Source organism: Zalophus californianus, chromosome 5 (assembly GCF_009762305.2).
Source record: "Zalophus californianus isolate mZalCal1 chromosome 5, mZalCal1.pri.v2, whole genome shotgun sequence".
In the NCBI taxonomy this organism is placed as follows: Eukaryota; Metazoa; Chordata; class Mammalia; order Carnivora; family Otariidae; genus Zalophus; species Zalophus californianus.
Genome location: NC_045599.1, coordinates 23,504,465 through 23,529,626, shown reverse-complemented (window position 1 = coordinate 23,529,626; position 25,162 = coordinate 23,504,465). Strand labels below are relative to the sequence as shown.

General features: G+C 37.2%; 1 protein-coding gene across 1 annotated transcript in view; it reads right to left on the bottom strand.

Moving 5' to 3' along the window:
- ADAMTS19 (ADAM metallopeptidase with thrombospondin type 1 motif 19) overlaps positions 1-25,162 on the bottom strand; it is a 252,578-nt gene that overhangs the window by 68,443 nt on the left and 158,973 nt on the right. The window contains 3 exon segments of the mRNA XM_027607009.2: positions 9,582-9,662; positions 15,820-15,940; positions 20,335-20,462. Of these exon segments, the coding sequence (XP_027462810.2) occupies positions 9,582-9,662; positions 15,820-15,940; positions 20,335-20,462 (330 nt within the window).

Below are 25,162 nucleotides of genomic sequence, written 5' to 3'. Positions count from 1 at the left end.
AAAGTTTCATGAGCTCAACTTCTTCAGTTTCTAGAAGCCACTGGGTTCTTCCCATTCCCATTCTTTGATAGGATTATGCAAGCGGTCACTTTGTCTTCATTCTTGCACCCTTCCTCTAATTCATCAGGAAAATTGTGATTTTTCTCAGTTAAGCAGAAAACTTAGTGGGTTCTTGAATAAATATGGTAACATATTATATTTTTCAACCCCAATCTCTAGAGTAGTATTCAGGATGTTCAGGAGCACTCATGCTGTTTCCTTATGAAGTAAAAGACCCTAGTAACTTATGCCTAATTCTAAGTACAAAGAAAACTGACAATAATGAGTCCACATATTAGCACAGACATGTGATTCCATTTTAAATTAAATTTTCTTTTCATAAGAAAAAGTAGTTCGAGATTTATGTTTAGAGATATGCATCAGGGAAAGAAGATGGGATCTGGCTGACCTGGAGGCAGTGATGGGAGAAGAAAACTGTCTTTTTATGATCTGTATTCCCCTGAGCTAGCTCTATACACTTGATCTCATTAATTAAGAAAAGGGGGGAAATAAAGGAGTTTGGGGGGAAGTTCAAGGACAATGTGTTCATATATGACATGTACCTTAAAATAACGAGTGTAATGTGAGAGGCAATGAATAAAAAAGAAAAAGTAAAAAGAGATACTAGGAACCAGATACTATGGTCACACTGCTTGGTCTGAAATCCAAGATCACAGTTTTTTAGGTTTATGATCTTGGGAAAGAAACTTAAAACTCTCTTGTCCTTTAGTCTCTGATTTTAAAAAAATTAGTGGTGCCTACTTCATAGAGATGTGAGGATTTACTTAACAGATATATTTAATGAAGTGTCCCATACTAATTACTATACAAGTATGAACCATCTTTTCTTAATTAAAATTCACTCATAAAAAGTCTTTATTACTTTCTGTGTGCCAGAGTCTGCTTGAGTTATTGCAAGTGAAGCTCCGTGCAACATGATCCCTGCCTTCAGAATTAACCATGGAGATACACAATATAAAAGCACACATGTGAACAGATAAGAAAACTCAGATGGTGATGGTGATAAATGCTCTAAAGGAGATAAAGCTGGACAGGGCAGCAGGGACTGACTTGGTGATGGGTCACAGTGGTTATGGAGAGAACGTGATACATTTGAGTATCTGACAGGACTCGCTGATGCATTAGAGTGATAAAGACAGTCATCAAGGAGAACTAGCACTGGTATAAACTAGTTGATAGAAATTAGTAACTATGGTGGGATAAATAATGGTCCCTGAGAAGATAGCCATGTCCTAAGAGATAGATATCATTACAAAGTACCTTCTCTGACTATCAAGGGATGAAGTTAGATTAGAGATCAACCACAGGGAAAACTGCAAAAATCACAAATGTGGAAATGAAATAACACACTCAAAAAGCCAATGGATTAAAGAAGAAATTACAAGGAAGTTAGAAAATATCTTGAGACAAATGGATATGAAAACCCAACGCAGCAAAATGTAGAGGACACAGCAAAAGCAGTATGATGGGGGAAATTTAGAGCAACAAACACATGAAAAGAGAAGAAAGACCTTGGGAAGCCTGGGTGGCTCATTAAGTGTCTGAATCTTCATTTTGGCTCGGGTCATGATCTCAGGGTCATGAGATGGAACCCTGAGTCAGGCTCCATGCAGAGCATGGAGCTTGCTTAAGATTCTCTCTCTTTCCCTCTCCCTCTGCCCCTACCTCCTCCCCACATGTGTGCACCCAATCTCTCTCTCAAAAAAAACAACAAACAACTTCCAGCTCTATTACAAAGCTGTCATCATCAAGACAGTATGGTACTGGCACAAAAACAGACACATAGATCAATGGAACAGAATAGAGAGCCCAGAAATGGACCCTCAACTCTATGGTCAACTAATCTTCGACAAAGCAGGAAAGAATGTCCAGTGGAAAAAAGACAGTCTCTTCAACAAATGGTGTTGGGAAAATTGGACAGCCACATGCAGAAGAATGAAACTGGACCATTTCCTTACACCACACACAAAAATAGACTCCAAATGGTTGAAAGACCTAAACGTGAGATAGGAGTCCATCAAAATCCTAAAGGAGAACACAGGCAGCAACCTCTTCGACCTCAGCCGCAGCAACTTCTTCCTAGAAACATCGCCAAAGGCAAGGGAAGCAAGGGCAAAAATGAACTATTGGGATTTCATCAAGATAAAAAGCTTTTGCACAGCAAAAGGAACAGTCCACAAAACCAAAAGACAACCGACAGAATGGGAGAAAATATTTGCAAATGACATATCAGATAAAGGGCTAGTATCCAAAATCTATAAGGAACTTATCAAACTCAACACCCAAAGAACAAATAATCCAATCAAGAAATGGGCAGAAGACATGAACAGACATTTTTCCAAAGAAGACATCCAAATGGCCAACAGGCACATGAAAAAGTGCTCTACATCGCTCGGCATCAGGGAAATCCAAATCAAAACCTCCATGAGATACCACCTCACACCAGTCAGAATGGTTAAAATTAACAAGTCAGGAAACAACAGATGTTGGCGGGGATGTGGAGAAAGGGGAACCCTCCTATACTGTTGGTGGGAATGCAAGCTGGTGCAGCCACTCTGAAAAACAGTATGGAGGTTCCTCAAACAGTTGAAAATAGAGCTACCATACGATCCAGCAATTGCACTACTGGGTATTTACCACAAAGATACAAATGTAGGGATCCGAGGGAGTACGTGCACCCCAATGTTTATAGCAGCAATGTCCACAATAGCCAAACTGTGGAAAGAGCCAAGATGTTGTCCATCGATGGATGAATGGATAAAGAAGATGTGGTATATGTACACAATGGAAGATTATGCAGCCATCAAAAGGAATGAGATCTTGCCATTTGCAACGACGTGGATGGAACTGGAGGGTATTATGCTGAGTGAAGTAAGTCAATCAGAGAAAGATATGTATCATATGACCTCACTGATATGAGGAATTCTTCATCTCAGGAAACAAACTGAGGGTTGCTGGAGTGGTGGGGGGTGGGAGGGAGGGGGTGGCTGGGTGATAGACATTGGGGAGGGTATGTGCTATGGTGAGCACTGTGAATTGTGCAAGACTGTTGAATCACAGATCTGTACCTCTGAAACAAATAATGCAATATATGTTAAGAAAAAAAAAGAAGAAGATAGCAGGAGGGGAAGAATAAAGGGGAGTAAGTTGGAGGGGGAGATGAACTATGAGAGACGATGGACTCTGAAAAACAAACTGAGGGTTCTAGAGGGGAGGGGGTGGGGGGATGGGTTAGCCTGGTGATGGGTATTAAAGAGGGCACATTCTGCGTGGAGCACTGGGTGTTATGCACAAACAATGAATCATGGAACACTACATCAAAAGGTAATGATGTAATGTATGGTGATTAACATAACAATAAAAACATAAAAAAAAAGAACAAACATCTCAAATTAACAACCTAACTTCACAACTTAAGGAACTAGAAGAAGAATAAACTAAACCCAAAGCTACCAGAAGGAAGAAAATAATAAAGATTAGAGCAGAGATAAATGAAATAGAGAATAGAATTTAAAACAATAGAGAAAATCAACAAAACCAGAAGTTGGTTTTTTGAAAAGGTCACCAAAAACAATGTAACTTTAGCTGTATTGACTAAGGAAGCAAAAAAAAAAAAAAAAAAAAAGACAACTAAAAAGTCAGAAATGAAAGTGGGGACATTACAGCTGATGCTACAGAAATCAAAAGGATTATAAGAAGGTTACTATAAATAATCCTCACACCAGTCAGGATGGCTAGGATCAAACAGACAAGAAATAACAAGCTTTGGCGAGGATGTAGAGAAAAAGGAATCCTCATGCACTGTTGGTGGGAGAGTAAACTGGTGCAGCCACTCTGGAAGACAGTATGGAAGTTCCTCAGAAAATTAAAGATAAAAATATGATCCAGTAATTCTACCTTTGGGTATTTACCCAAAGAAAATGAAAATACTAATTCTAAAAGATATCTGCACCCCTATGTTTATTGCAACATTATCTACAATAGCCAAGATATGGAAGTAACCTAAGTGTCCATCAATAGATAAATGGATAAATAAGAGATGGTGTGTGTATGTGTGTGTATATATATATATATATATATACACACACATACACACACACACACACATATATATATAAAACAGAATATTACTCACCCATAAAAAACAGGCTCTTGTCATTTTTGACAACACAGAGGGACCTAGAGGGTATTATGCTCAGTGAAATGAATCAGACAAAGAAAGACAATGTGATTTCACTCATATGTGGAGTCACAAACAAACAAGCAAACAAAAACAGAAACAGAAACAGACTAATAGATATAGAAAACAAACTGGTAGCAGTGGATGGTGGAAGGATGGATGAAATAGGTAAAGGGGATTAAGAAGTACCAACTTCCAGTTATAAAATAAAGTTATGGGTATTAAAAGTAGAGCATGGGGAATATGGTCAAGTATACTAAAATAATTGTATGGTGACAGACGACAACTACATTTGTCATGGTGAGCACTGTGCAATGTATAAAACTGTTGAATCACTATACTGTGCACCTGAAACTAATATAACATTGTATGTCAACTATACTTCAACAAAAATTTTAAAAATTTGTATGGCAACAAATTGGATAACCTAAATGAAATGTACAAATTCCTAGAAACACAAAACTTACAAAGACTGAATCACAAAGAAATAGAAATCCTAAAAATATCTATCATTAGTAAGGACACTGAGTCAGTAATCAAAAATATCCCCCAAAAGAAAAGTGCTGGATGTTATGGCTTCATTGGCAAATTCTACAAAACATGTAAAGAAGAACTAACATCAATCCTCATATTTTCTAAAGAAGTGAATTGGAGGGAAGACTTCCTAACTCACAGTATGAGGCCTAACTCATTCTTTGCTACCAAAGCCAGACAAAAACACAAAATTACAGACCATTTCTCTTATGAACACTGATGCAAAAATTCTCAACACTATACCAGCAAACTGAATTCACAAGTATAAAAGGCATTCAAATCACAGAGGAAGAAATACAATTATTTCTGATTACAGATCGTATGATCTTCTATGTAGAAAACCCTAAAGATTCTACGCACACATACAAAAAAGCCTGTTTTAAAAGTAGCAGGATTACAAAGTCAACACACAGAAAAGCAGCTGCATTTCTATACATTAACACTGAACAATCTGAAAAGGAAATTAAGAAAGCAATCTATATACAATAGTATCAAAAATAATTAACTCAACTGAGGGGGTGAAAGACTTATACAATAAAAACCAGAACACATTGCTGAAAGAAATTAAAGAAGACATAAATAAATGGAAACACATCCCAGGTTCATGGATTGGAAGACTTAAAACTGTTAAGATGTCAATATTATCAAAGTGATCTACAAATTCAATGCAATCCTTACCAAAATTCCAATGGCCTTTTTTTACAGAAATAATAAAACTTATCCTAAAATCCATATGGAATCTCAAGTAACCCTGAATAGCCAAAACACACTGGAAAAAGAGGAACAAAGCTGGAGACTCATACTTCCTGATCTGAAAACTTACTAGAAAGCTAGTGTAATCAAAACAGTATGCTGCTGACATAAAAACAGACATATAGACAAATGGAATAGAACAGAGAACCCAGAAATAAGCCTTTGCATATGGAGCCAAATGATTTTCTACAAGGGTGCCAAGATCATTCAACAGAGAAAGGGCAGTCCTTCTACCAGTGGTACTGAGAAAACAGAGTATCCACATGCAGAAAAATGAAGTTGTACACTTGACTAACACTATCTACAAAAATTAACTCAAAATGAATCAAAGATCTAAATGTAAGACCTAAAACCATAAAAGTCTTAGAAGCAAACATAAGGCAAAACTTTACAATATTGAATTTGGCAGTGACTCCTTGGATATGGCACGAAAGGCACAGGTGATAAAAGAAAAACAGACAAACTTCATGAAATTTAAAAACTTTTGCGTATCAAAAGACACCATTAACAGAATGGGAGAAAATATTTGTAAATCATATATCTAATAAGGGGTTAATATCCAGAACATACAGCAACCTCCTAAAACTCATCATCATCATCAACAGCAACAATGAATCAAACAACCTATTTCAAAAATGGACAAAAGACTTGAATAGACATTTCTTTAAAGAAGATATGCAAATGGCCAAGAAGTACATGAAAAGGTTTTCAACATCACTAATCATTAGGGAAGTGCAAATCAAAACCACATGAAAAATCACCTCACACCCATTAGGATGGCTACTACCTGAATAAAGGGAAAACAAAAGTTGGTAAGAAGTGGGGCACTGGGTGGTTCAGTTGGTTAAGCATCTGCCTTCGGCTCAGGTCATGATCCCAGGGTCCTGGGATCGAATCCCGAGTGGGGCTCCCTGCTCAGCAGGGAGTCTGCTTCTCCTTCTCCCTCTGCCCCTCCCCCCTGCTAGTGTTTGCTCTCTCTCTCTCTCTCTCTTGTTTTCTATCTCTCTCAAATAAATAAACAAAATCTTTTAAAAAAAGAGTTAGTAAGAAAATACAGAAACTGGAAAACTTGCATGCTGTTAGTGGGAAGGGAAAATAGTACAGAACTGTGGAAAAGGGTGTGGCAGTTCCTAAAAAAATTAGAAATAGAATTACCATAATACACAGCAATTCTACTTCTGGGAATATACTCAAAAGAATGAAAAGCCGGATCTTGAAGAGATATTTGTACACCCACATTATTATTCACAACATTATTCGTAATAGCTAACATGTGGAAGCAGCCCAAGTATCCATGGATGAACCAACGGATGAGCAAAATGTGGTATATGCATATCATGAAATACTATTTGGCCTTAAAAAGGAAGGAAATTTTGACACATGCAACAGCATGATTAAATCTTGAGGAGATTATCCTAAGTGATATAAGATAGTCACAAAAGAAGTTACTGTTCTTATGAAAGAACAAAAGAAGAGATTTTCACATAGAGAGAATATGATTCCACATATGCAAAGTGGTCAAATTCATGAAGACAGAAAGCATAATGGTGGTTACCAGGGAATGGGAGGAGAGGGGAATGGAGAGTTACTGTAAGGGGGACAGAGTTTCAGTTTTGCAAGATGAGAACAGTTCTGGAGATGGACGGCGGTGGTGGCTGCAAAACAAAGCGATGCACTCAGAGTCACTGAAATGTACACTTACCATAGTTAAGATGGTAAATTTTATGTTGCATGTATTTCACCCCAGTAAAAAAACAAGTGTTATTAAGGAAAAAAAATATCAATTTCTGAATCCCTGGAACCTATGAATGCTAACTTATATGGCAAATAAATAAATAACTTTGCAGATATGAGTAAGGATCTTGACATGGGGAGATTATTCTAGATAGTCCAAGTGGGTCTGAAATAAAATCACATGTATCCTTAGAAGAGGTAGGAAGAGAGAACTTTGAAGACAGAAAAAGAAGAGATGTCAAGGACACTAGGGAGGCAGGCAATGGAATGATGCGGTCACAAGCCAAAGAATGCTGGCAGCCACCAGAAGCTGGAGGAGGCAAGGAGTGAATGTTCCCCTAGGGTCTCCAGAGAGAGCACAGCTTTGCAGATGCCTTGATTTTTGGTCCAGTGAAACTACTATGGCCTCCAAAACTGTGAGAGAATACATTAAATGGGTGGTACGTGATAGAGAACTCCTAAGATAACCATACAGTGACACAGACTGTAGCAGGGTACACTGAAGGAGGAAGAAGTTTCAGCATGGGGTGAGAATACAATTTTTGACTTAGACTTCTTATTTCTCAGGTACACGAGATATCTGATAATTTACATCCAATAAACATGTCAAGCAACAGAGCTAGATGGGATTCCCTAGGGTGACAGGACAGCAAGGAAGGGCGCAGGGCCCAGGCTTGAGACCCACAGTATGGGAACATGTGGAAAACATGTAGAGGAGGACAATCCATCGAAAGAGACCAGTAAGGGGCATCCGATGAGGTAGGGAGCCTCAAGTATTCAAAGTCAAAAGAAGAAAGTATTGAATGAATGGTGGCCATTGGATGTGTTAATACGGAGGGCATTTGCTGACTTTATAGTAACTCCCTTTGTCAGAGAGGAGACAGAAACAAGACTGGATTGGTCGAAGAGCCTAGGAATAAGGAATTAGAGCATGGAGATGTCCCATCTGTAAAACTGGCTGGTTATTTTAGTCACATTTGTTAAGTTACTAAAAATCATAGTACAATGTCGAGTTTTACAGAATATGAGAACATTCCATTTAAGACATCCATATTCCTTTCCAGCTTGGAAAAAAGAAAACATATTCCCAAGTGTAGGAGCCAATTGTTGGTTATTGAACGAATGTCCTGAAATTGTCTCGGTTTCGTACAGTGTCTCCAAAAAACAGGTTTTAGTTTTAATCTCAATTTGGATATCTGGGATGATTCACTTGCACTTAAAATGAATTTAAAAACCTAGCAGGTAAAAGTAGATGAAATTGGTAATTAATAATAACAAACTAATGAGTGTGTCACATGACAGAGGATTTCTTTTCCTCATATTTTCCTACTCCTAGAAAGCAAACCCTAATGAGAAAAATAACTCAGTCCAAGAGTAGACTATTTTTAATATCGCAAAGTAGAAACAATCATGTAATATTGGGTTATTTTTCATGTACAAAGCGTTTCCCTTGGGATATTATTTCTTTTGAGAAAGAATAATGAGAACATTATTTCTTTTAAGAAAAAAAAAGACATGCAGGCTTTCTTTAAAGACAATATAAATACAATGTTTAAATTCTGGGAGAAACTTTACTCTTTTTCAGACCTAATCACATTAGATCCCTTTATCCAGGGATGCCATAACTATAGATGATCATTTCACATGACTTAATTGGTTTGTAATTTTGATATATAAACAATATGTATTTTGGCAACTGAGTATTTTTTTCATATATTTAAAATCACTAACTGGCCTAATTAAAACGGCTGATACCATTCTTTCCAGATGCAATATTTAAAAATTTAAAATACTCTCTTCATAGGTGAAAATACCTGAAGTGAAGCAAGAGACAGCATCCTTTCCCATTAAAAGATTAAGTCTGTTCAGTATATCAGAATCTTTTTTAAGAATCCCACAAGATTTTCTATTTCTAATCATTCATATATATGTATATACACACATATATGTGAATTTGCACATGCAATAAATGTGTATATGTATGTGTATGTATATATGAAATAAATACATTTATGAAATATATATGTGCATATATATGAAATAAAACATACCTAAATCCTCCAACGAGTGTTTTTTTTTTTAAACATGGACTAACATGTGGAAGTAATTTATACTCTCCCAAAAACATAGACAACCAGATTGCTTTTGCTCTGGTAAGTCCCCGGGAGAGAAGGAAAGAAATTCCTACTTGATATGACAAGAGGTGCTTCCTGGGAAATTCAAACATGTAACTAGAAACAGACTGATGTCCTCGTCATCAGAGAACTGTCAGGGCAGGGAGAGGGGGGCTCGTACTTGGATCGGCTCTGTGTCAGGTTACCTAAATAGCTATGTGCCGGCTTCTCCTCCACAACTTTGATTCTTCTTGCTCCAGCAGGTATCACCAGCACTTCTACATAACCTGCAAGAGTCAATAAAACATGAAATAAATCACGAGTTCTTTTAAGATCTCTTTTCTTAATTGACTTGCCCCTCTCCTTTTTTCCTTTTGGTTTTGGTTTTTGCTATGATATTTCAATACCTACACAAAGAAAAAAAGTTGGATATAAAAGCTGTCATAGTTTCAAGTGGAGAAGTTTCTTGGAAAGATGTGGAGTCTATGGCACTATTGAGGGCAAACAGGTAATTGTATGTTATGTAAAGAAAAAAGCTCATTGATATCTCATGAAGTATGAGGGTGAAAAAAAGCACAATGGTCCAGCCCATTCAGAAACACAGTAGATCTTGGAACAAAGCGAATAACCTCAGATTTTGTTCACGAAACTCCTTTAAGTTAGAATATGTGGGGAAGAAGGAAATGTAGCAGGAGAAAATACAGATGGCAGGATCAGGTGCCTGGGTAGCTGAATATAGGACAAGAGAGACCAAGCCCTCCCTTAGGTAATTAACAAAGGGTTTTGAAACTGGGGCTGGAGACAAGTAAGTGTCAGGCCACACCAAGCAATCTGGCGTCATCCTGGACGATGTCAAACAGCTAGAAGGAAGGCACATTTAGATGTTTCCTAGGAAAGGTTTTTCAGCAGAGGTTAGGAATATAATACTCAAAGTGAAATAAGATAATAAAATAAAGTGAGAAAGAAGAGAGTGTGCAGAAGTCAAAATTAAGACTTCATTTAGTGCAGAATAGTGATAGAGCAGACATCTACTTAGGCTGAATAGTTATTTAAATTATAATAATATGATGTATATAATAATGTTTAATATTCTTCTTAATATCTGGATAGTTACATATATCTGATCAAAGTCTAACTTCAAAGTTAGTTTTTAAAAGGCACAATAACAAATCCCAGAATTGTCATGTGTTGATTAATTATTCGAATTCCTGAAATTGTTTAAAATTATTGATGTACACCCAAAGGTAGCATACACCCCACCTGGTGGCAGTGGATGGAATTCGAGGCATGTGCTTTTCGAATAATAATTTCCACTAGCGAACACTGCTTATCCAATTTAACCATTTTTAGTAACACCAAACCATACAAGGACTATCACTTTGATACATGAACAAATATGCAGCAATGAAAATAGAAACAAATGCTTACTTGCCCATTTATACATAGAAGTACAGTAAGAAGATCTGGGCACTCAATGAGCTCATAATGAAATTAGAAAGACAAGGCAAAAATACCTTTTACAAATATGAATTCAAAAAAACTTCCAAAATTATGTAAAAGAGATCATATGCAAGATGATATGGTTAATTCCCTGCTTAAGAATATAAACCAATGTTTCAACTGTCCTCCTAACCTGATCACATCATCACTCAAAAGATTCACTGCTATTTTTAACTCACAGAAGTGGGATTTTTTTCTTGTTTTCCTTTTAAATTGTTATATACAGTACTCATGTTTGAGAAACACCGGCATCAGCTGGAATCACTCTAATTCACAGAACATTTCAGAGAGTCAAGGAAAGCTTCATCAAGAAGTAAACAGATGAACTGTCCCTGAAGAATGGACAGGATTTGGATATGTATAGAAAAAGTATGAGTTTGCTGTATGAAAAGAGAAGTAAGAGAGTCAGTAATATTTTTAGTAACATACCAATAAAATAATTGTATCAGAAAGAGAAGATGTTAGAATATGTCTCTGTTAAAGACATATGCATGCCCAAGACACTGAATTGATCCATCTGAAGCTAGTGAACATTCTATAACAAGGAACTTGGTAGTTAGACACTGGTTTGGAGAAGCTTCATCTGACAACAGTATGTAGGATACTTAGTGATATAGTTGTGGATAACAGTGTCAGGAAGTTACTATAAAATCCCAGGAATATGAGAGACCAAGGAAGAAAATCAAGAGGGCCCTGTGAAGAAAAAAAAAAAATCTGAACTTGACAACCAACAGAAAGTGGGGAAATAAACACTGAACACAATGCGTTCTTATTACTTCTGTGAGAATGCAGCCATAGTTTATAAGAACATGGAAGTCAAGTTTTGGTAGTAATCTGATAAGTTCGACTTTGCAATCTGTACTTAACAAAACAGTGTAACACACTAGTAAAAAATAGCTGCTAAGAACTGTGGAACATCTGGAACTCTAGACAAAAGTCAGGCGAGTGGAGTACTTTTGTGAGGCAGTAATATCAGCCATGAAAGTAATTGGAGAAAATGGAGAGAAGAGAAGTGCAGGACTCAACCAAGGACAGCCATCGTTTTCACCAGACTGAAAATAAAAAAGAATCCGGAGAAGGAATAATCACAAGAAGACCTGGAGATCTGGCTCTTTTGGTCCAGTGGAATTCTATGGATTGGATTACCTCCAGGGGAGCCACTGGTCAGCTGTGTCCAAAGCTGTATAAGAATCAAAGAGAAAGGTGACAAAGGAGAGCCCATCAGATGTCACAATCAAGAGGTGACTGTTAATCTCTGAGCAAAAGAATTCACTAAAGTATTTGGAGAAGAGGTTAAATGGCAGGATGTTAAGAAAGAAGAGTAGAAAGAGCAAGAAGTAGAGGGAGTAACTGTCAATTCCTATTCGGGTTTAGCAGGAAACTCAGAGATTTGCTGTGCATTAGGACACCAGATATATCTAAGCTCATGGATATATCTGGAGCAATTCTCTATTACTCAACTGGAATGGCTTAAAGGACAGGTGAGTTTAGACTGAGTTTAAAGAAGGGAGGGAGAGAAATACTGAGCAAAGACATTCGACGAGAGATAGCCAATGACTGGGGGACTTAGATAGTTTTCAATAATGAAGTCATTCAGCACAATTAAGAATGCACTTTTCTTCAAGTTTTTATTTAAATTCTAGTTAGTTAACATATATTTAAATCAGTGAATACGAGAGTGGCTATTGCCAAATTTAGCAGTTGGAATAAAGTCTGTGATGTCCACATTGTAAATTTGATCCTCATGTTGGATAGTTGGCTTTGTACACAGGAGCATCTTATTTAATAACCAGAGATCCCGTTCTTAAACAGACCTCTTAAGATGCCAACAGCAGTCATTATCTTCGTGGTAATGATAATGATAAATGTCACATTTTGAACAACTGCTATGTGCTAGATACTACTATAGGCAATTTACATAAATTATTCATTTAATCATAATGATAACATCCAAGGTAGATACTACATTTCTCATTTGATAGATGAGAAAATAAAAGTAGAGGGGAAAAATGCCATTTTCAAGACTGCTGTGTCAGTAATTAGCTGATCAAAGCTTTGACCTCAGATCTGATTCCACTACGTGCTTCCAGCTATGACCCGCTGCCACTGTTTCATAAAATAGAATACATAACACAATTTCTCTCCTACTGCTATGCCAAACATACAAACCAAAAGTCTCAGAGCATGTGTTCCTTATACAGGATCAGTATCATCATCTCTTCCCCTAAGAGTAACACATTTTATGCCCAGTTTCTTCCTAGTATATATTGGTAACTATCTAATTCCACAACCAGCCAAAAATACAAATTATCTTTAAAAATTCCTTTAAAAACTTATTCTGCAGCTAGGCAAGTTAAAATGAAAGACATGATAAATGCACTGAGGAAAAAAAAACCTCCTCAAGTTTATTTTCTAGCTCCAACCAAAATGATTTAGCAAACTCTAAATAGAGCACAGGGACTAAAAACACCCACATGTGTCTGCACATGTGTTACTCATACAATATATACAGTGTGCATGGCCAACTGGACCAAAGAAGGCTGCAATTCCTTCAAGAAATTCTAGGAAGTCCATAAACTATAAGGATAAAATTGTCTCCAGAGAAATGAACACAACATTCTTTAAGTCACAAGTAGATGAAACCCATGATATAATTAGGGACTTACACAGATTTTTGTTTTTTAAACTTACTAAAAAATGTTTCATTATTAATTATGTTAATAAATATTAATGGATCATACATATGCTGGTCATGGGGAATATGGCGTTAAACAAAAATAGTCAGGAGATTTTTCCGCATGATCTTAAAGACTACAGGGGAAACAAAGACGAGTAAATGTAAACTTACAAATGTGATTAGAGCCTCACCATGGGATACAAATATGGTGTCACTGAACAAGTTGTTAGTGATGGGAGGTAGAGGTTGTTCAGTGTTCACTGAAGAAGTGCCATTTGAACTGAGATCTAAGTGACGTCTAGAAATGAACCGAGCAAAGCTAAGAGAAAGCTAACAGAACCATATTTTTAAATGCAAGGTGCTGGAGGGAGCGTGGTGAGTTTGAGCATCTGTAAGAAATCTGGAAAGGAAAGGAATGCTGGTGTGAGATGATCCTGGAGAGACAGGTAAGGACAACACCATGCAGGACCTTATGGTTCAAGCTAACAATTCTAGTCTCTTCCCTGAGAGTCATGTGAAACTGGCATAGAGTTGGAAGGAAAAAAAGCAACATTATTAGTCTCCAATATTCCCAGTATTTAAGGCATCTCAGACATTTTCCAAATAATAGCTTCCATTAACACGAATTACGAATAGCAAATGAACAAATGAACAAAAGTAGAAATCAAAGTGCAATAAAAACAAAGGAGGTTTGAAGTAGAAATCTGGGGGAAAATGTACCCACACAACTGCAGTCAGAATGAAAAGCATCACTCATTTTCTAAACTGGTATTTCTGTTTTCTATGCTTAGTGGAAAAATAAAGTGTTACTACAACTAAATAAAGATGTCAGTGCTGAATGTGATCAGTAATCTTCAGTGAACTGTTTCCATGCGTATTAAATAACCATGCAAGAATATTCTTCAAAAATTCTTGCATCTTTAAAAAATCTCTTTGGTCTTTCAGACTTCATTTGAACTTCTATATTGTAAGCCCTCCTCCACTACAATCATCCTGGAAAGCTTCTTATAATTGTACTTCTTCGTTGAAAGTCTGAGAGGCCATTACAGCAAAGTATGACTTTTCTAAATGAGTTCTGGCAGATTTTGACTCGTAGGACCTGTCACATTTTTCACAGCTTTGGAAGCTGAGATTTTGATCTGCAATTTACCCTGGGCCTTAGCTATTTTTAGGCTTCAAGATCTTCAAGCTCACTTATCTTTTATTCTGCTGGGGCCTATCAAAAGGTTATATTCCATTTCAGAGGGCTATGTCTAATTTTCTTTTTTGAAGGACTCTTTTATCCAGAATGAACTCAGTTTTCTTGATTATTCAGACACAAATGGATTGGTCTTTGTATTCAAACTAAAACATTCTTTAGTCTCAGATATTTTTGATATTTGAACAAGAAAGGAATTTAAGATAGGAAAAAGCTGAGGTATGTAATAGAAGCATACTAATATTGATGAAAATATAATCATAAGTACTAAAGAATGTTGAGAAGGCGCCCAGGTAAGATGCTAATGTAAATGTCTGCTTACTCCCAGTAAGCTGGAGGATAAGGTGTTTTCTACATATAAAGCAAACCTGTGGGTCATTATATTTCAATACAAACACTATCACATTTTGTTGTGGATCACTTTAAAACTCACACTACATGGATCATTCATGGTCATTTCATTCTCACATCCCTGGGGTACCAGTATTTATAGGTGAGGATACAAGAGAAGAGGGGATGACTTCCCACTATTAATGTATCTGGAACATTATCCTACATCTCCTGACTCTCCCTGCTACCACTTCCACTATGCCACACTGCTACAGGTTCTCTATTTCTAAAATCTTATTCCTTCAAATTGAATAAATACATTAAGAAAAAACAAACAAAATGGAAAGCTGAATACCTGAAGACTAGTACTCTCAATATAGCTGCTCTAGGCTGTTACAAATCTTTATTCTCTGTTAGACATCATGCTTCGCATTGGAGAATTAGATCTGAAGAAACCTGATAACATTAGCCAATGCAAATTAGATTATTCCCTTTCTGCTACACTTTATTAAATGCATAACAGATGACTTCATATTTACATTAATGGGACACGGGCTTGTTAGAATCTCTGGCTCATGTCACATGTATCATATGTCATCACGAAAAATCACTCAATCCCCATTACAAAAGTCTTCAATTAGGGAGTCAGAACTGTGATTTCTAAGTCAACTTCAATGTAATCTCTCTGTTCTCAAAGACTGTTTGGATTAGTAATTTTGAAAAAATTAAAAAAAATTACCTGCTCCTCTAGTATGATTAAAATCCCCTTTAATAATTTTGCATGATTTTCCATTGCCGTTGCATACGCCGCAGTGATCTTCCCTGGCGAGGGACCCTAATAAACCATCGCAGCCAACTTTCTGTAACAAGAGATTGACAGTAGATCATAAAGTGAGTTTTTTTTCCCTTTTGCTTTTTTAACCACTAATTTAGAACAAACCTAGTATCTCCAGACTAGACATATCTAATTGACAAACTAGTAAAATGTCATATTTTCTGGTGCAAACTAATAGAGCAAGCTCATGTCAAATGATGTCATCAATAAAGTGACCAAATAGCAGGACAGTGATGAGGGCATTTTTCCCATATTGAGAATTAAATGGTATCCTAAAGCCATTTGGAAAAACATCATTGAGACAAATGCAATTTATATAAACCCCAAAGGAAATCACATTTCTATTAAATATAACATTATTAATCTACTTCATCCTACTTAACATAGAACAGATACACTTCATTATATGGCAGGCTTCACTTCTTAAGGTGGTTGCAAAGCAAAGGCTAAATATTAAATATTAACTTTGTGAAAATCAAACATAAATGTTTATTTTCACTACAGTTCACGAATAAACTTCTATCCCCATCTGCTTTGGCATTCAGCGCATGAATGTGAGTAAGGCTGCTCACAACCCATGGCCCCATGGCCACCGTAAGAAAATACGAACAGTGGGGAATTCATTTTAATTTGCTTCCAGAAGAATTATGGTTAATATGAATTTTCTGGCAAAAAAATAATTGACTCTTTTCTAGTGAATAATGCTGGTCTCCCACTGATGTTCAGAAAATATGATTATAATTTGCAAACTTGTGCATACTCAAAGGGCAGAATTTAACATATCAGTGTTGTCAGAACTAAATGGTATGCTTATTCCGTTACCCTTAATCAAGAAGGAGTTGCAAGAGAGACTGATTTATAATGTTACAATTATTTTAGAGGAATTTTTAACATCTTAAATAAAACACAAACAAAAACAGGGTCCTTTTCTGTGGTTAGTGTTGGTAGTGTTCGGGTGGGGGAAGAAAGCAGATTATAAAATGCAGCTGCATGATGAATATCCTGAGAAAGCCAAAATCACATTAAACCTGCATAATATAGCATCCTTTCCTTTTATCAAGGGGATCTATCAGTGTCAAGAGGTAGACAAAGTAATGCATTAGTGGAGAAGTTTGATCTGCAAATCAAAGCTTATTCAGGGAGAAATAAAGAGAATGTGGTGGATGAAAGAGGTGGCCATCACAGGGAATTCTCAAAATACAGGTACTGGAAGAGCTCACTAAGCAGGAGCCATAAAAAGACCTGAAAAAAAAATCTCTCATTTACATACAAATGAGGAAAAATTGACAGTAGAGTGTAGAGTGGTCTTTGACATGATAAAAACAATAATAATGCTCTATCCCTAGCTTGTTTCTTGGCAAATACAACAAACCCAAGAAACAGTAGCTAAATGACTGAAAAAATTAGTACCTACTAATTTATTAGTTCTTTCCAACCCTTGTAACTGGGATATTACAAGTCTGTAAACCTAAAATAAAGGCCAGGGATAGACATGATGTCATGGCTCAACAATCACACATTTTAAAAATAAGAATAAAAGATTTTTTATTTTGGGGGCGCTTGGGTGGCTCAGTCGTTAAGCGTCTGCCTTTGGCTCAGGTCATGGTCCCAGGGTCCTGAGATGGAGCCCCGCATCGGGCTTCCTGCTCAGCAGGGAACCTGCTTCTCCCTCTCCCACTCCCCCTGCTTGTGTTCCTTCTCTAGCTGTCTCCCTCTCTCTGTCAAATAAATAAATAAAATCTTTAAAAAAAAAGATTTTTTATTTTGTAACTGATAGTTTCAAGTATCCATACTTATCACAATATGCCCACGTATCTCCAAAAGTTGAGGTTGAAGGATTTTGCAAAGGCAATATCATTGCCCTGGTGGTGGGCACCCGAAGTACCACCAGCATGCTGGAGATGGGCAGATAACATGATAATACAGAAAAGGGCTTTTTCTATCCTTTTCCACGACAGAAATATAGAGACAAAATGGGTCATGAGGAGAAAGCTATTTTCAACTGCCCTCCTTTGTCCCTCACCAAGTTTACAATTCTACATTCAGTATCGGTGCTGTGCATTTTGTGTAGCCAAAGCTGAAAAATAGGAGCTTGTCAGAAAGAAAAAAGAAAGTAGCATGCTTTTAATTATACTGAAAGACATTAAAATGTAGCATTTTAATTAAAAAGCCAGAATCTTGAAGTATTCCACTTCTGTCAGAAGGCACAATCCAGTTCATGGAACTTTAATTATAACCATCAGATTCACCAAGCGGTTAGGCAGAATTTTGTTGCTATTGTTATAATTTTGATGTCTAGGGACTCTGTAAAAGATCTGGCTTACACAACACTGTTAAGTGAAAAGAATAGCAATTTAGGCTATTGTATTTGGCATATACAGTTAGGGAAATACATTTTTTTGAAGAACAAATTCATTGAAGACATGCACTAACCTGACAGACTTACAATAATGATGAAATAGAGTTAAAATCTTTAATTGCACCACATACAGGTCTGAAAACAAAATATGTATAGGTAAATGCCTGCAATGATTTTTTTTTTTACAGGAAAGTGAAAAATTACATTTCAGGTTACTGATACAGGCTGTTAAAGAATAAAGGAAATTAAAATGTAATTATAAGACTGTTTCTTACGTTAATGGTATTACAGGATTCTGTGCTTTAACCTCTATAGCAGAAGTACAGGTCTGTGATTCAACAGTCTTACACAATTGAATCACAGACCTGTACCTCTGAAACAAATAATACATTATATGTTAAAGAAAAAAAAAAGAAGATAGCAGGAAGGGAAAAATGAAGGGAGGGAAATCGGAGGGGAAGACGAACCATGAGAGACTATGGACTCTGAGAAACCCACTGAGGGTTCTAGAGGGGAAGGGGTGGGGGGATGGGTTAGCCTGGTGATGGGTATTAAAGAGGGCACGTACTGAATGGAGCCCTGGGTGTTATACGCAAACAATGAATCATGGAACACTACATCAAGAACTAATGATGTAATGTATGGTTATTAACATAATAAAAAAAAGAAAAAAAAAACTTATAGCATGCTGGCAAAATATAAAATCTTAGAGCTGGGAAAACATTTAAATTTCATATTGTTTCCAAGTTTTTACCCAGAATTCCATAAGTCTCTATTGGAATACAGTTTGATCCACCCACACCTTGAAATTGTTTTCAAATTTTGGCACGCACGCTTGTGTGCACGTGTGCACGGACATGGATTTTTCTGGGAAGAAAGGAAACTTTTCATCAAATTCTCAAAGGAGTGTATTGCACAAAAAAGTCAATGACCACAGATCTAAAAACTTCATTTGACGTGTGCATACATATTTTAGGTGATTTTCACGAGAATATAGTTTCTTAGTGGCTGTCATGGATTCACCGTTGCTCCACTCAGATACCTCTTTCATAACTAAGGGATTTATTTCCTTCCCATGCCCACCCACTTTATCAGCTGATGGCTCTCAGCCATCAGCCCTTGGAAGAAATTGCCTAGTCTGAAGAAAACTGCCTTTCCCAAGGTCCCATCCCCCTCCTGGTGTACTTTGCAGCTAGATGTTAGGGGTAAAAAGGCCTGGTTTTCTCACCACAAATGAGGACAACTCTAAAGAGCCATCCCGGCTTCCATGCCCCTCACAGGGTGGGCTGAGGTCCTGTTGTGACTGTAGCATAGCTCCCTTTTTCCCTGTGCCCAACCCTGTCTTCTTCCCCTCCCAACATGGATGTTGATCCTGAAGACACTTGGCATTAATCTTTCTGCCCATTAATCTCCTAGGGGGTTAGCCAACGTGAGACAGTGGTGGAATTATAAGTAGCAACTTTAAAGTTCCAGCCTTTGATCTTCCCACTATGCTGTCCACACTTACTGTCCTTTCCTAAAGATAAACGAAGCATGCATAAATGCATGTAGTAAATGGAGATTGTTTTTAAAAAGAAAGATAAGAGCAAATGAAATGTTGAAGCATTTTAAGAAATTTGAATATATATATATATATATTTAAAAATCAGTTGATTCCAGTATGTTGAAAATACCGTAATATTAAGTAATAGGACTGATTTTATAAGTTTTTGCCACATGGCTCTGCCTTGGACACAAGATATGGAGAACTGGAGTACTTGAATTTTGGGTCTGGAATATTTTGACAGAAAATGCCATTTTAGATGTGTAATATGCACATTCCAGAATAAAAATCTCAGGTTCTTTGAGCTAGTCATGGATTTTACAGATTATCTAGTCCAAACCCTTCATTAGACACATGAAGAAAGGGAATTTCAAAGCAGATCAGACTTGCTCAAGATGACAGTTGAATCAGGACTCCATCTGCAGCTTTTGAATCTTGGTGCAGAGCTTTCCACCATCCTGTGGAGCTGCTCAAAGCCTCCCTCAGCACATACGGTCTCCCTCCTGGAGTGTCTTACCTGACACCTGCCATTTGCACAGACATCTAATCCCTGATATCCACAAGAAGTTCCATCCATCACTTTTTCTGACAGAAGAATAGGCTCTTCTTTCCCAACAGGAGAGCAAAACAAGGCACATGGTTTTTCTACACAGAGTGGATAAAAAAAAAAAATGAGCAAAAGTTACTCCATAAATATTTTTATCTCGAGCTTTATTTTTCAGGACACTTTTCGAGGAAAAAATATAATTTGATGTGAATGCAATAACGTAGCTCTAGAGTAGTTATTATGAGTAGTTAATGAGAAGATGCCTGGGAAAAAATAGATGTCCAATGAATATTTATCTCCTTAAGAAATATGTCTTCAGATTATTTTCAAAATGTATCACTTATTATTTTCTGCCCCCAAACCTCTACCACACACAAACCAATGACTCTTGCGCCCAAATATTTCAAACACCACCATTTCTTGCTCGTATCTTTTGGAATGAACTCTCCTTTATCTTAAGTACATCTGAGAATTCTGCCTATTTCAGATTTACTTTGTTCATGAAGACTTTCTTAATGTGTCACTTCTAAATTCCCATACACGAATTTGCAATCCGATGCATTTGGCATTTTCTAATTGAAAAATTACTAAATGGAGAAAGAAGAATTTCTAAGATGAGCAATTCTCCTAAGATCTTCCATTACAAGGATGTGTAGAAACGCAACACAATCCCATGAGAACATCCACTGGAACGCACAATAGCTGAAGGGCTATCTAGGACTTAACTCCCTCCATTGCTTCCTTGGAAAGCATGCCAGTATATATGATATCTAGGGGGAGGAACACCTTTCTGAGTAAAGAGTTTTTGAATGGCTGGCAGTCTTCTTCAGTGCTTCATTAAGCAATAGGTAGGATGGGCAGAGTTAAAAACACTTGCCTATCAGGCTCAGTCAAGAGTGGCAAAATATTTTTAAAGGGCTGTTTCTATTTCTAAGCATCCTACAGAAGAACTGTAGTATTTGGTAACACCAGTAGGAGAATTATCCAAATCTGAAACTTCAGAGCAATTTCCATGCTACATTACTACTCTGTTGGCTTGATACCAGTCAGGCCCTTTACTGTTTATTAAGCTCATATAAATAGAATGGAAAATAGTTTACAGTCTTTGACACTGATCTTCGCTTATGTCTTCAGTAAAGTTCCACGTAAGCTGATGGGAGTCTATAAATACCAAATAACAGCCAGAGGCATGGAACAGGGTATCACTTTGCAAAAAGAAGACAGACAGTTAAATGAGCTTTCAGAATTGAACATTTCAAGCAGTTTTCACATGTGGCTTCTGAATACTGCTCTGAACAATTCTGGGGAGTTGGAACATGGCCTTCAATGTGCATGGTTTTGAAATTTTCCTTTAAGATGCCATTATAAGCTGCAATAAAGCATTTCAGTATGCTCTCACACCTCAAAGTAGGTTATGTTTATTCAATGACTGCCTACTATGTCATATCTTTGGACTTAAAAACAGCTGTTATAATTGCAATACTTTAAAAGTGATATTTTATACATATATGTGTGTGTGTGTGTGTGTGTGTGTGTGTGTGTGTGTGTGTGTGTGTATAGAATAAAGAATTATATATATAATTCTTTCTGGAGTTTTCATGAAGAGAGGAGCAAACCAGATATATGAATAATGTGGAAAGGAGCTCATCTAGAAAATTCCATTCACATTCCAAGCAAGAATTCAGATAAAAATCTATTTCTCCTTTTACAACATATTGTCAATTCACTGTGCTTTACAGATGACATAAATATTTGATCCCAATCTTCCTTCCTGGAGTATACCCTTGAGATTGTGACATTAGAGTGATCCATGTAACGTGCCAGTACTTACTTGGCAGGCAGGCTTTGTCTTGATTTAAGAGACCAACCCTTTCCAAGATATGCATTAAACATGGATTTCAGCCAAATCTCAACACAGTGTATGTAAAATACCTGAATGTTAAAGCCATGCATCTTTTTTTCCTCTAAAAATAACTGTTCACTACAGCACTGATATCCTGTATTTAATTTTCCTAGCCATAGATTCATGTATTACATAAGAATAACAGAAATAGCCCCTTGCAGTTTAAGGTGTCATATGCTATGAAGACTTGGGATTTTTAAAAGAATCATATATTCAGTTTCTCCCATAGTGCCATGTAACACATGAAGACTACTGCTGTGTATTTTATTTAACATATGGACTGATGTGTTTGATGGATATGTGTTGTAAAATTATAAAAAAGGTAGCCTACTAATTATAGAAATATTTATTATGGACCATTCTGATGATAGACATCACTTTATAAGAGGTGAGGGCTTTTAAAATTGTAATTTCCAATTGCTTTAATATTTTAAATCAGCTCCCCTACAATCCTGTTGTTTTTTTTTTTTAATTTGGAAGGAACCTGTTTCCTTTCTCTTATTTCACTTCTGAATGAACAGGTTTCAAATGACTTTAATATTATTAAACTGCGCAGCTAGTTAGAGGCAGAGATAAGATAAATCCTCAGAGGATCAGATGATAATTTTCCTTGTTTGAGCAGTCATCATTTCTACAACAAAAATTTATGCAACAAATATACACAATAAATATTTATCAGAAGCCTTAATAGCTTAATATCTGTCAGTCTGTCCCCTAAACACAGGTAATAGAGAGAATACAGAAACATTAAAATCTGCTATATTAGGGTGCTTGTGAGGTGCTTGGAAGGAGCACATACCCAATTTGGAGGATCAGGGGGACTCTTTTTTCCTAGAGGACTTGACATAAATTGAGTCCAAAAAAAATCAACAGGCACTTTTCAGGTAAATAAATGGTGGGGGTGGGGTGGGGGAGGGGAGAGAGAGAGAGAACAAAGCTTGAGAAATAAAAGGTATTATGCCAAGAAACTAGCATGTTTACAGGTCCAGATCTAAGAGAGCATGATGTGTATGAGGGATGGAATGGAAGTTGGTCTGGATGTGCTGGAGAACACAGAAGGGAATGATGGAGAAGAGGTGAGAGAAGCTAAAGGGGCAGGCCACCCAAACAACCTTAAACACCAGGCAGTGACGCTGAGATTGGTCCTGAGAGCAGTGGGTCTCATGGAAGGGTATTACTTGGCACAGTGGCTGACAGATCCAGCCTTTAAAAGGCAAGTCTGGCTGGAATGAGGAGCAGGGTTTGGAGAAGACTGTGGTCAGAGAGAGGGGAGGAAGCTGTTTGAGAATCCAGGTTCGAGAGAGTGCAATCATGAGTGAACATGCTGACAGGAGAAAGCTTTGGATAAATAGGGCTTGCTACTTGATTACAGATGGGGGGAGACTGACGAACAATGACTCTGGCTAAGTGGGAATGAGGTTGATCATGATGCCATTCTGTGTGAGAGAGCACCGTGAGAGAGGCAGATGGTAGGATTGAGAGAGAAAGGAAAGGGGCATGTTGAGTTAGAAAGAATGAGATGTTGAGTAGAGATGTCCATGCAACAGATGGGTAAGCAATGAAGGGGCTTGGGATGGAGAGATCTGGGTTGGAGAGAAATATCTGTGTTCCTTTAGCATATAGATGATAAATAAAACCTAGTGAATAAAGTAATATTATCCCAAGGAGAATGTTTAGTGAGAAGAGGGGCCAGGACAGATCAGTAGAAAATTCCTGTAAGGCACATCATTCATTCAACCTAGTTTATTAAGTGCCTACTCTGTTCAGGTACTGTTTACAATGCCACACATACAGCAGTGCAAAAATAGGATAATCCCTGCTCTTCCAACAATTATGGGGGGCATATAATAAACGAAAGTGAAAGTATTATGGTGGATGGCGATGAATTCTGTGAAAAAAGAATGAAGCAGGGAAAGGAAAGGCACTGTGTTACTATTTAACAAAAGACCTGAAGGTGGTGAGAGACTGAAGCCTACTGATATCTGGAGACAATGTTACAGCAAGGAAAGCAAGAGCTTCCAGATACACTAGGACTTATTCTAGGAAGAGCAAGGGAGCCAGTGTGGGTGGAAGGATGACGGGGAACAGTGGAGATGAAGTCTGAAGGTAAGAAGAAGCCAGGTAGCAGAGCTCCTTAAGTCCTTCCCTTAGAAGGAATGAATATGGACTTCGAGCGAAATGGGAAGGTACCAGAGGCTTTTGAATGGAAGAATAACAGGACATGACTGACAATTTAAATGTTATCACTCTGGCTGTTGAGACTGAAGGAGAACACAGGCATAAAGACCAGTTAGAGGGCTTATTGCAATCACTGGGGAAGAGAAGGTGGCTTGGGCCAGGGTAGGAGTTCTGGCGATGTTAGGAAATGATCAGACTCTGGATGCACTTCAGAGATAAGGTTCATGTCCATAAAAAAGAGCGAAATCTTGCCATCTCTACCAACATGGATGGATCTAGAGAGTACAATGCTAAGTGAAATAAGTCACAAAAAGACAAATTCTATACAATTTCACTCAAGTATGGAATTTAAGAAACAAAACAAATTAACAAAGAAAAAAAGAGACAAACCAAAAAACGGACTCTTAACTCTAGAGAACAAACTGATGATTACCAGAGGGGAGGTGGGTAGGGGGTGGGGGGAAATAGGTGGAGGGAATTAAGAGTACACTTGGCTTGATGATCACTGAGTAATATATGGAAATGCTTAATCACTGTATTGTACACCTGAAACTAACATAACACTGTATCTTAACTACACTGGAATTAAAAAAGATAAGGCTAGTGTGACCTTACTGATATTCTGAATGTATAGTAAAAGAAAAGAAAAAAAATGACTCCAAGATCTTGTCTAAGCATCTGGAAAGAGGGAAGTACCATTTATTAAGAGGACAGTGT